Source organism: Pezoporus occidentalis, unplaced genomic scaffold (genome assembly GCF_034315485.1).
Source record: "Pezoporus occidentalis ecotype Australia unplaced genomic scaffold, CSIRO_AGI_Poc_V1 ctg22, whole genome shotgun sequence".
NCBI lineage: Eukaryota > Metazoa > Chordata > Aves > Psittaciformes > Psittacidae > Pezoporus > Pezoporus occidentalis.
In genome coordinates this window covers 3,524,856-3,537,351 of record NW_026914072.1, presented here as the reverse complement: position 1 = coordinate 3,537,351, position 12,496 = coordinate 3,524,856, and the positions used below count along the sequence as shown (strand labels likewise).

Below are 12,496 nucleotides of genomic sequence, written 5' to 3'. Positions count from 1 at the left end.
GGTCCTGCTCTAGTTTTACCAACTGAAATGCTAGAAAGAAACTGACTTTTAAAACAGAAACACCAACAAAAATAGTGTGTAGTTGTGTAAGAATGAAATAATATCTTAAAGAAATGACATTTTTTCCACATCCAGTATCTGAAATCAAAACCATGACATAGATGAGGAACTGAAAATGCCTATTTTTCATTTGGAAACCTCAAACAGCTGTCAAAACAGAGACAACAAATGGTAAAAATGTCGCATAAGTGCAGCAAAGAAGCACCAATGACAGGAAAAGAATACCGTCTTACCCAGAGAGAGGACAAAAACAATGAAAAGGCATATACACTTATATTGACATACTTGTTTCCTTTTAGAAGTTTGCCTGTCAAGTCGAGATAGTAATAAGAAACCTATTCCAGGAGTATTTCATAAGAGAAAAAGTGTTCCTTGAGATAAGAATAATCTTTCTGCTCTGTTGGCATGTAACATCCTGTGCAGTGAGGTGAATTTCTTCCCAGGCATGCCAAGCAATCCTGCTTTAAATTATTATCATAAATGTATATATATTTATTACATATACAGCTAATATGTAGCTGGGAAAAATGTATATGAATATATCTAGACAGAACAGAACTGGAACAAATGAATAAAAAAAAAAACACAAAAAACACCAACAAAGCTCCATTCTTAACCAGATGCTATAACATGCCTTCCCAGAATACAGCATCTGACATGGACCATCATTGCCATTTACCTAGAGAACATAGTTTAATAAGCATGGGAATGTCTCATTAAGAGAAATCCTTCAAACATTCTGGTCTTTCAACTGCTGGCATTTCTAAGCAATGATGGAGCAATATTACAAAATCCAGTTTCTAATGCAATATGCTTAACCTTATAAAGTATGCTTAGCAGTTCAAGCTATTTTGCTTTGTAGATAATTTGTCCCTGTTTTAAGATGAAAGAAAGAAACTATATATTTAAATCTTGACTTTTAAGTATGTTTTCTTAAAAGTTTGTTATATTTTGCTTAGGGCATTTTATTTGGTTAGGTGTCTGGATTCAAATAAAGTTGCTGTGAAACTGATAAATGGCATTGTTCATCTAGTGAAGTCTGAAGAATTGTCTGCAATTATAAAAAAAATATGCAATATCTATTCTAAGGAAAAACTTTCAGTAAGGAGTTCTGCCTGGACTGATGTTTCACCATAATCCAAGAGACTACTGCCTTATATTAGATGGCAACCTAGATTACAAACTGCAGTGAAAAAGAACATTAAAAGTCATAAAGTTGAGTTGCTGCTTCACATTACCTTAAGATAGGACTTGCAATCACGACTTAAGTCAGGCTTGTTCCAAAGGGCAGGCAAACCGTGATAGATTTTCTTTTACAAAGATGTCTGAATCCTCCCTCCACTAAATGAAGAAATCAACCTATTGAATTCCATAGTTTTCATCTCCTGATCATTACCTTAGATTATTGTGATAGACATACCAAACTCAGAGAACAACTCAGAAGGATTCCAGGTTCACCTAGGAACTTACAAAAGGAATTGGTTTTCTGTATTCTGCTCTAGTGTTGAAGCTGATCGTTCTGTGGAAGACCGCACACTTTGTCAAGACATACCATAGGACATAATCAAGAAAGACCACACTTCCTAGGATGTCTGTTCTCAGTGCATAATGCTTTAAGGATCCAAGCAAGTAAGCTTTTTGTCCTCCCAGACACAAGTTCTGGAATAAAGTGAAATAACACTGGAGTATATAACCAAGTACATCACTTGGTATAGAACTCTTTGCGCATCACCGATTTCACCTTTAAATAGAAACTGGCAAATTATTTATGCCTTTTAAGATAAAGCAATATTAAATGAAAAATACTTATCTATGCATTTCTGTAAAATTTGCCTGTAAAGCATGCATACCTTGCAACAACCAAGCAAATGGAAGTAAAAATCTGCCTGCTGTGTCACATTTTCCTGAATTCTGGCACAAAACACATGCTCACATACAAGGTAGTCAGAAAGAAAAAAAAAAAAGGCTGTGTAAGTATGAAGGGAAAAGAAACAGAGAGAAAAAAAATGGAATTTAAAAACAGTGAAGAGGTGGAGAATTCTGAGAAAGACAAACAGAGACATCCTGTTTGGCTTCAGATACAAAGAGCTTTCTGACATCCTAACACATGGTTTCCTAGCAAATACAGTGTTAGCATAGCCATGTATATTTCCACAGAAGGCTTTCACTCATGGAAATGGTGAAAAAGAATAAATAAATATTTCCTCAAATGCAATAGACCCATGAAATTTAATTATAGTTAATTTTTAAATCATCCTGAGTGGAATTATTGTTGCAAAATAAGAGACCCAGCAAGGACTACATTAAATTGACACAAAACTGTGTTAAGTATTTTGATTTTATCTGGAAAAGTACTGAAGGACAAGGAAAAAAAGTAAAAATATTTTTTCAGTCCTACTGTCTTACTACAAATAGGCTGAATTCTGGAAGTGAAAACAATTGCTTTAGATTGTTTTACAGTAACAGCTGTGGTTGTTGAAATAGCTACAGACATTATGCAGATCTCCCTGTTAAGGAATGACCAGTGCTCCACTGACTTTGAATCTATGCTGACTTAGACCAGCTACATACTGCACAGTGTTGGTCACATGGGAAGGCAGATGGGAGGAAAAAGAAAGGAAAACAAATTATTTTTATTTGTATTTAATAAAATTTGGCCTGCAGGCTTTATGTGACTCAGTACTGAACATCTGGGATTGATCAGAGGATCACAGACTGGAAAACAGTCATATGGCTTCTAGAAATAAACACATTCAGTTCCTCTTCCACAATTTATTTTTTTAATGACAAACTGCAACTGCCATTTTAAGCCTTTTTAATACTTGCAGCCGCAGTATTTTTAACTTCTTAGTAATTTTTAGTATTACTTTTTCACATCATGGCATCAGACAACTCTTAACACACACACACTTAATTCACTACTATTTTGCTTCAGAATTTTATGAAACAATGGTAGTCTTGCAACTTCAATTTTTATTAGTTCCTTTGCTCACAAGCACCATGGGAGCGGCACAATATATGATGCAAGATGCAGCGCTGATGAACTACATTGACCGGCGTTTCCTGTCTTTAGAGGTATGTGCTAGTTGTATAATTCTGCAATACTGCCTAATTGCAAAGAGGTTTGAAAATATATGAAGTTTCTTCTATGTATATGAACACACAGTTGTATGGTAAACAATACAAGGGAGATAAATTTCCAGCTTTTTCAAATAAGTAAAATTGTAGCTAAACCTTTAACTATAATGATTCCTAATTGCCACATTATTATTTGCCACAGGATATGATTTCATAATGTTATATTCTTATTCTGTTATCACTTGTATTTTTTTTACACCAGTGAATTTATCTAAATATGCAAATATTTATAGTACTGTCACAGTCCATCATAGGGAACAGTGTAACTGTATTGTTACCAGTAGAAGAGCTCAAGTATTAATAAAGACTATAAGGACATTAATAGACAGCAGGTATTTTTCCTTTGTACAGATGAGCCTACCAGGAAAATCTTTAAGACACATTTGTGTAAACTAGCAGCATATTTGCATTTTAATTAGGAGCTGAAATAATTCTCTTAGAGCTGCAAGGCTGAAATAGACATTTGCTTTCCATTAATTATACAAAAGCACCAGTACCACCTTCTTTTTCTGCAGAAGAAAACTACCAGAACTTCAAAATACCTTTTCAGTATTGGCATGCTGTAATCATACATAGTAAATTTTAAATCATTAACATGTCCTTGGCTCCTGACTTGTATTGCAGACTCTTAGAGAAGCTTTAACTTGCCTGATCTTGCATTCCCTTTTTGTAAAAAGCTCTCACTGGTCTTATCACAACACAAAAAACAGAAGGATTAGCCTGGTAGTCTGTTCCCATTGTATAGACTAAGATTTATTTTTTCTTAGCCACTGTAGAAATAACTTCACATGCTAATTTCCATCCATTTAGCACCCATTAAAAATGATACAATTCTACTTGTGGCATTTGGTGCAAGAGGCAAGAAACAAAGAACAAGGGTGAGGCAGATATTGAAGAAAACACCTGAAAATACTTAAAATTGTAGAAAGTACCACATCCTGGAAACTTATGAAACTTATGGTCACAAAATGGGGGGGGGGGGGGGGGGGGGGGGGGAAGGAGGACACGACACAATGAGCACTTTTCAAAACAAACAAACCACCACTTCCAAGTATCCTTGGAACACCTGTACACTGCAAACTCATTTAGCAAACTCAGACGTCCCCTATTCAAACACCACCTTAAATAAAACGCACGAAACCTGTGCTTAAAAGACCAAATCAGAACAACCAAGTTAGCTCTACTGTGATTCTGTGTTTGGGTTTATGTATCGGTTCAATTTTCTCACCTTCTCAAAGTGGCAGTTGGGCTTCTGTTTTCAGGCCACCTATGATCTTCACAGAAGTGGCTGCTTTAGAACTGAGAAACCAGTTTCCTCACCTTTAAAAACATTGATAATTTGAATCTAGGTATAAAGAAAGATCTGTTGCTGGGTTTGTTTTGTTTTTAAATACAGCAAACCTTCTCAACCTTCTCAAACATAGGATTTCAATTTTTCATTTTAAATAAATGAAAACCAGCCACACTAGATACTCTCTTGGTCAGAAGGGGTGTATTTATGTGAAATGTTCACGTTTTAGATTTCCATCAGAAAAACTTTAGTGACTACTTCACCAATGGTCATACAGGAGGAGTTCTGAAAAGTTTCTGGAAAGCAGGCAGTTGAGATCATGTGCACTTAAGTGTCTCTGGCTGTTTCTGCCAGAGCACTTTCCCCACTTTAGGCACCAAAACAAAGTATCTGGTGGTCAGTAACCACATCAAGAAAACAAGTGTAGCTTTTTTTTTGTCCAGAGTTGTGAATGCTAATGCTAGTCTAATATGTCCATTTCATGTAAATAAACAGCAACAGACCATCAGTTTGAAATAGATGGGGGGCAGGGGGACTGGAAAGGAAAGAATAGTGCAGTCTTTAAAGTAATCATGAATGAGGTTGTAATCATATATCAGAAGCACATGTCTATCCATGTATTTTCTTCCTGTGTTCTAACTCAAGAAGAGGCTGGAAAAATGCAACCAAGACATACTGGATTACGTGGAAGAATTTCGAGACTTTTCAAAGATGGTACTGGCACGCCTGGCACGACTGAACAGTTACAAGGCTGAGGTTAAAAGTGAATTAGAGAATTTGCTAACAAGAATTGAACGAGCACAGGGGGACATTGACTACTTTGGATCTGTCACAGTTTCTAATACATGTATAGAAGTACATGAAGACCTGGTGAAACAGCAGCTATTTGAAGAAGCAGAAACAAAAAAGAAACTTAAGCTCATGCTTAATGCAAGTAAGAACAGTCTACTTTTCAGAACTTTGATATGAATGCACCAGTGCATGCATGCTGATACAGGGATAACAGATTTCCACAAGTTGTGTGAATACCACAGATAATTGCAGGGAGCTTTGCTTGTGTAAGTATTAGACAAAAATAATAAAAAAGAAAAAAAAGAAAAACCCACTACAAAAATAGCATGGGAGAGGGAAGGAAGAAAGAACAGTTCAAACACTTATTTTGCAGATACTCTGCTGCGTATCAAAATGGTTTGTTGGAAGCTGCTTTTTATTATAAAGTTATGTAAAAAGCCTCTGAAGGTACACTCTTGCAAAGACACAGAAAATATGCCAGTGCATTTCTGAGTATTGCAGCTATACCAAGAAATTGATGGTGGTCTTTGTTTATTGGCGTGAGCAGGGGTCAAAAGCTCAACTCAAAGGTGAACTAACAACGTAATAAAAGGACTTAATTAATTCCTACAATCTGTGTCTGTTTTACTGTCCTCTGTTATTCTTTCTCTCCCTCTCCCCTCCATGTATTTTGTCATGAGAACACACTGGTTTAGCCGCAAGCAGAGCTCAGTTCCCATCTGAAAATTAAGTCTTAAGGTACTTAGTATGAAAAATAAATACACAACCTATACCTTAAAAAAAAGTTTTATAGGTATCTTTGCCTTAAGAAAGTTGGTTATTGATGTAAATTATGTATTGTAGACATATTTGAAGTACTCTGTTTCATTTTCATTCAAAAGTAGCAAGAGATTAAACAGTAAGAAATATAAACTGCCTTTTTTTTTTTTAAAGCTGGGTGAAAGATCTTTAGCATCAATATTTCCACAATTCTATTAGCTTCAACATAATTAGATTTAATTTTACAAATAAGTTTATAACTTATAATAAAAGATTAATAAGGCAGATGGTAACAGAAACAATCACCTATTCTGGTTCTAAAATCTAGTATTATATCACAGTTGAATGCTCTGAATATCAAGATTTCTTTTTCCATACATAGATTTTTTTGAATATTAGGCATTTTTTTGAGGCAAAAAAATGTAGGATTCTTAAACTGACTGTGGTAAGGACACTTTGAAAAATATATCTTTACAAGTTTTAGAGGGAAAGAAATTACTTTCCATTTCCCTTATTGGAAATTATTAATTTTATTGCAACACTTCATAGCAACTTTACTTTCATCAGTACTAGTCAGATGCTTGACCCAGTGATGCCTATGGTAAAACTAGTCCCTGTGCAGCACTTAGAAAACGTAGCAAGACCTAGCAAATAGCAGCTCTGCTTCTATGTTATCATATGTTAGCCAGAAGTTACAATTATTTTTGCTGGGCTGTTCCAAAACTCTAGCAAAAAAATGTGGTTTAAGTCCAACTTTGTTTTTGGTTCAAGTTCGCACGGACTTGAAAATAACAATCAAGTAGAATTACTGTTTTTACATGCAGTAGTCGACACCTCATCCTGCTTTGGTGGGAAATGGGAAATGATCTGCGCATTTTGTGGTATGATAAGAAACAGTGAGCTTTGAAGATATTATTGTGGAGAATGTGGAAAAAAACTAGTAAACTTTTTTCCCACTGTAAATGCCTCTGTTTCGCAGTCTTCCTCCAAGCTGTTATGAAAGCCAGAGAGTGAAAAATCTCTCAAAAAGAGAGATATTATTCATAGACTTCAGTTGGCAATCATGTTATCTCTCCTGCAGAGGAAGATAGTGCTAAGGCTAGCTAGGTATTTGCATTCAACAGGTTTTTTAAGTTTTTAGAATCTATCTGATCAATAAATATTAGCTTTGGGAAAGATTGCTCAAGGAAGGTGAATCTTAGAGTGAGAACTCTCAAGAAAAAAAATCATGCTGTAGCAGTATATCTAAATGCTTTGGTTAGAGGGTATCAGTACACACAAATGACATAAAGGTTGCTCTCTACAGACAACTGGAATCCTGCCACTGACTTCAAGAGGTTCAGTCCTGAAGAGCCCTATACCCCTGAGACCTTAGATGAAGTCAGGTCAAGGGAGCGGTTTGCCTTAGTTGATGAGGAATGGGTTAGAGACCAGTTGAGCAATCTGGACATCCATAAATCCATGGGTCCAGATGGGATGCACCCGCGGGTGCTGAGGGAACTGGCGGAAGTCATTGCTAGACCACTCTCCATCATCTTTACCAAGTCTTGGGAAACGGGAGAGGTGCCTGAGGACTGGAGGAAAGCAAATGTCACTCCAGTCTTCAAAAGGGGCAAGAAGGAGGACCCGGGTAACTATAGACCGGTCAGCCTCACCTCCATCCCTGGGAAAGTGATGGAACGCTTTATCCTTGGTGCCATCTTAAGGCATATCAAGGATAAGAGGGTTATGAGGGGCAGTCAACATGGCTTCACCAAGGGGAAATCATGTTTGACCAATCTCTTAGCCTTTTATGAGGAAATAACACGGTGGATGGATGATGGCAGAGCAGTGGATGTGGTCTACCTTGACTTCAGCAAAGCATTTGACACAGTCTCCCACAGCATCCTCACGGCTAAATTGAGGAAGTGTGGACTGGATGATCAGGTAGTGAGGTGGACTGCGAACTGGCTGAAGGAGAGAAGCCAGAGAGTTGTAGTCTATGGGGCTGAGTCTAGTTGGAGGCCTGTAACCAGTGGAGTGCCTCAAGGGTCAGTACTGGGACCAGTATTATTTAATATATTCATCAACGATTTAGATGAGGGAATTGAGTGCACTATCAGCAAGTTTGCTGATGACACTAAGCTGGGAGGAGTGGCTGACACGCCAGAAGGCTGTGCTGCCATCCAGCTAGACCTGGACAGGCTGGAGAGTTGGGCAGGGAATAACTTGATGAACTATAACAAGGGGAAGTGTAGAGTCCTGCATCTTGGCAGGAACTACCCCAGGTTCCAGTATAGGTTGGGGAACAACCTGTTAGAGAGCAGCGTAGGGGAGAGGGACCTGGGGGTCCTAGTGGACGACAGGATGACCATGAGCCAATACTGTGCCCTTGTGGCCAAGAAGGCCAATGGCATCCTGGGGTGTATTAGAAGGGGGGTGGTTAGTAGGTCGAGAGAGGTCCTCCTTCCCCTCTACTCTGCCCTGGTGAGACCGCACCTGGAATATTGTGTCCAGTTCTGGGCCCCTCAGTTCAAGAAGGACAGGGAGCTGCTGGAGAGAGTCCAGCCCAGGGCAACGAAGATGATTAAGGGAGTGGAGCATCTCCCTTATGAGCAAAGACTGAGGGAGCTGGGTCTCTATAGTTTGGAGGAGACTGAGGGGTGACATTATTAGTGTCTATAAATATATAAAGGGGGAGTGTCACGAGGATGGAGCCAGGCTCTACTCAGTGGCAAACAATGATAGGACAAGGGGTAATGGGTACAAACTGGAACACAAGAGGTTCCACTTAAACTTGAGAAGAAACTTCTTCTCAGTGAGGGTGACGGAACACTGGAACAGGCTGCCCAGGGAGGTTGTGGAGTCTCCTTCCCTGGAGACATTCAAAACTCGCCTGGACACATTCCTGTGTAACATTATCTAGGTGTTCCTGCTCCGGCAGGGGGATTGGACTAGATGATCTTTTGAGGTCCCTTCCAATCTCTAGCATACTGTGATACTGTGATATCAGGCCAAACAGTGAGGCTGGTTTTGCTTTCCTTATTTCATCTACTGCCAGAACTTTCTGCCTTAGGGCTATGTTCTGTTTACTAAAATGGATGCACTTCACTAAAGGCAATTCTTTAAACTTCAAATACTGTCTCTTGTAATTTATGAGTGCCTTTGGTAAAAGAGTTTGTTAATATGCTTTGCAGTAGAATTTTTCCTGAAAAGGATGATACTGGATAAAGATCTTGGCATCTGGATGCCCAAGTTTTTGACAAATGTGGTGGTTTTTTGGTCTCGAACATCTGTTGAAAGTGCATACAAAATGTAATGAAGTGCATACAAAGTGCATACAAAACTATGACTTGCTCTCTGATGGTGCCAATTTTGTGCCTATAGCAAGCTAAACAATTACATAAATCTACAGGACATGCTTGTAGCGTAAGAATTGATAACACAGTTTAAAGCTCACCTTAATGTATAGGCATTCAGAATTAATTGTGATATATATATTTGTCCTAGTTTTTTTGTTTTGCAGGTGTTGAGAAGGGGAATGGTAAGATTACCGAATGTTTTGACTTTCTAGTATAATGATCTCTTTTTATTTGACTTATTATTAAAAAAAATAATAAAAGAGGCTAACAGACAATAAGAGAACTCCTGAAACAAAAAAAAACCCTACACACCTGGCATACCAGGAAAATGGATTTTAATTAGTATGCCTTCAATAAGAAATAAGTTTGATTATTTTATTGCGTTGATTTAAAGCAGAAGTAACTTCTCTGAAGTAAAAATTAAAGCCCTGTAAGATCTGACAGGAATAATCATAGAATCACTGACTATGCTCTTGCTCACTTTTCAGGTACACAAATAGAATCTTTTTTGGATAACACTGGTCTAATAGAGTAGAAAAGAACACACTATTGCAATGAAGATATGCAGTTTCCTTAGGAGGAGATGCTGAATATATTATGTAAAATTAGCTTCAACACTACTTTTCATAGCCATGCTGCTGACAGCTTTACTGTTATATTAACATACATCTTATAGCAGGATTAAAAGGAAACTAAGTAATTCAAAGGAAGGATATTCTAATTATTTGTTTTCTTGTATTTGGGTGTTTCTTTGCAGGTTGCGACCACATGCTTTCAGGTATTAAGTCCCTAAAGATACTTAAGAAGACTGGAGATAAGCATGGCTCTTGGATGAAAGATCCTGGCAAAAAGCATGCAAAGATCTATTTATTCAATGGTTCTGTAAATAATGTTATTTTGGAATTTGCAAATATCATGACATTCGTGGAAAGCAATCATATGCTAAAAGCTCACAAAGTCACCTTGCCATTTCCCTGGCAAGGAACTGGCCACATCATATATCAGGGTTTCCTGTTCTATCACAAATACAGCTCCTTAAATGAAATAATTAAATTCAATATCCAGAAAAGAAACATAACTGACCAAATGCTATTGCCAGGGGCTGGAAGAATTCCTGCTTATCAGCTTTCTCCACCTACAAAAATAGATCTTGCCATTGATGAGCAAGGGCTCTGGGCAATACATGCAGAACCAGAGACTGAAGGAAACATTGTAATCACTAAAATCAACCACATAACCATGACAGTAGAGCACACCTGGGACACATCATGCAATAGCAAGGATGCTGAAGCAGCTTTCATGATATGCAACACACTCTATGTTGTCTACAACTTTCCAAGTGGAGGCACCTCTCGCATACAATGTGTTTATGATGTTTTGGATGCTGTAAATACTTATGAAATCCCAGTATTGCATTTTCCAAAGCGTCAGGGTAGCCATTCCACTATACATTACAATCCTAAAGAAAAACAACTCTTTGCTTGGGGTGATGGATCCCAGATCATTTATAAGCTGCACACAAAGCAAAAAGTTTAGAATCTTTAGCAACTTTACAAGTACACTTAAAAGCTGTCAGCCCCATATCAAGGTGATCATTAAAGCATATTAAAATTACAGTATTGCCATTTGTTACAACTTTCATCTATTTTGCATTCATTTAGGCTTTCATACCCAGTGATCTTAAACTTATGTCCAATTAATAATATGTAAGGACTCCATTAATATATATTACATGATGATCCAACACCACATAGGTACACACACTGCCAAATCAGTCTTAAAGACTAAAGCTAATTAGGAAAAAAACAAAAAACAAACAAAAAAAAAACAACACAGCCCCAAACCAAACAAACCAAGACACAAAAAACCAATCCGTCTCTGCCACATTCTTTTCCTGTCAGAACTATATATTCCACTTCAGCACTACGGAAATCAAACCAGAAGTCCTTCCTGTCCAATACAAATTACTTGACAACTTTCACTACCCTGAAGCTCACTGTAGGAAGCCTTGTAAGCACTATAAAATCACATGCTTCCAGGGGATTTATCTATAAAGATAATTTAAAAGGAGAGGTTTATTTTATTACAAAGCATAGAGGTATACATCCTCAGAAATAAGGTTTATTTCTAACATATGGTTCTTGCCCATTATATCAAGGCTATTCATTATCATTGAACACCTAGAATATTTCCATGACATTTCCACACTTTAGTTATCCATATAGCTGTACAGTCCAATTTTGATCCTGCTAATACAGTAGCTGCAGTTAAATATTCACTTCTGACAGCTTCAATTTGCCACCTTTCTTTTTTTTCCAGCGTATCACTGCCTGTGTGTCAGAAGGAATGTTCCTAGATATCTTTTGCATCAGACACTATTTTTAAATGTTTTACATATCACTCATTCAGCATCTAGTTGTGAGGCATTTTCTCAATACTTCAAAGCATTTCCACTACCCATAGCAGAATTCTCCTCATATGACTCCAGCAAAATACCTATACAGAAAAGGTGACCCTGATGAGCAAAGTAGTGCATGTGAAGGCATGTTGCTGGTCATTCCTGGATTTTTAAGTAACAGATGAACTCTGGGCACATACAAACACATTTTTGTTTCAAAAATAAAATTAAAACCAAACAAAGAAGCAAAACACCAAAACAAACAAATAAAAACCCCACAAACAAACCCTAGGCCTTTACTTGTGAAATGCAGGTTTTTGTATTCTAGTGACAGCTGCACCCTTGTTTAGTAACAACAAGAACAAAAAAATGGTGCTTGAAAGGCAATCCACAGCGAGCCCATTTTGTTCTTTAAACTGAAAGAGCTGTTGCTCTGTTCAAAAGTAACTTCAACAGAACAGCCAAACATCAGGGAATGATTCTGAAAAGTAGTTCCAGCTAAGAGTGCATGGACTTCTGAGTTGCAACAGTGCTACTCTGCTTTTGGCAAATAAACTAATCATTCTAAGCAGCCTTAATGACTATAGCATTATTTCTGTGTTACAGAAGCCATAGGAAGCGCAGTTAAAGAAAAGATATCCTCAGGCTGAAAGTAAGGTGTGTTGGAACTGTGCCACTATGGGCCAACGGCAGATTCAACTATCTGGCCTCCTGTTC

At 37.5% G+C, this 12,496-nt stretch overlaps 1 protein-coding gene across 2 annotated transcripts; it reads left to right on the top strand.

Annotated features, from left to right (window-relative positions):
* The first annotated feature begins 2,964 nt into the window (after window positions 1-2,964).
* On the top strand, window positions 2,965-11,216 carry OLFML1 (olfactomedin like 1). 2 transcript variants are annotated; one of them, XM_062620249.1, is made up of 3 exons: window positions 2,965-3,135; window positions 5,138-5,423; window positions 10,139-11,216. In XM_062620249.1, exons 1-3 carry the CDS (start codon window positions 3,010-3,012, stop codon window positions 10,915-10,917), a joined length of 1,191 nt encoding a protein of 396 aa, XP_062476233.1. In that variant the 5' UTR covers window positions 2,965-3,009; the 3' UTR covers window positions 10,918-11,216. The 2 variants fall into 2 exon arrangements, with proteins under 2 accessions (XP_062476233.1, XP_062476232.1); XM_062620248.1 differs by having other exon boundaries at window positions 5,135-5,423.
* The last annotated feature ends 1,280 nt before the right edge of the window (window positions 11,217-12,496 follow it).

Bases quoted from the DNA above. Each gene is read 5' to 3' on its own strand.
- OLFML1 (XM_062620248.1), top strand. From the start codon at position 3,010: ATGGTAGTCTTGCAACTTCAATTTTTATTAGTTCCTTTGCTCACAAGC. The intron at 3,136-5,134 runs GTATGTGCTAGT...TTCTAACTCAAG, and splicing joins GGCGTTTCCTGTCTTTAGAG to AAGAGGCTGGAAAAATGCAA. The intron at 5,424-10,138 runs GTAAGAACAGTC...GTTTCTTTGCAG, and splicing joins TAAGCTCATGCTTAATGCAA to GTTGCGACCACATGCTTTCA.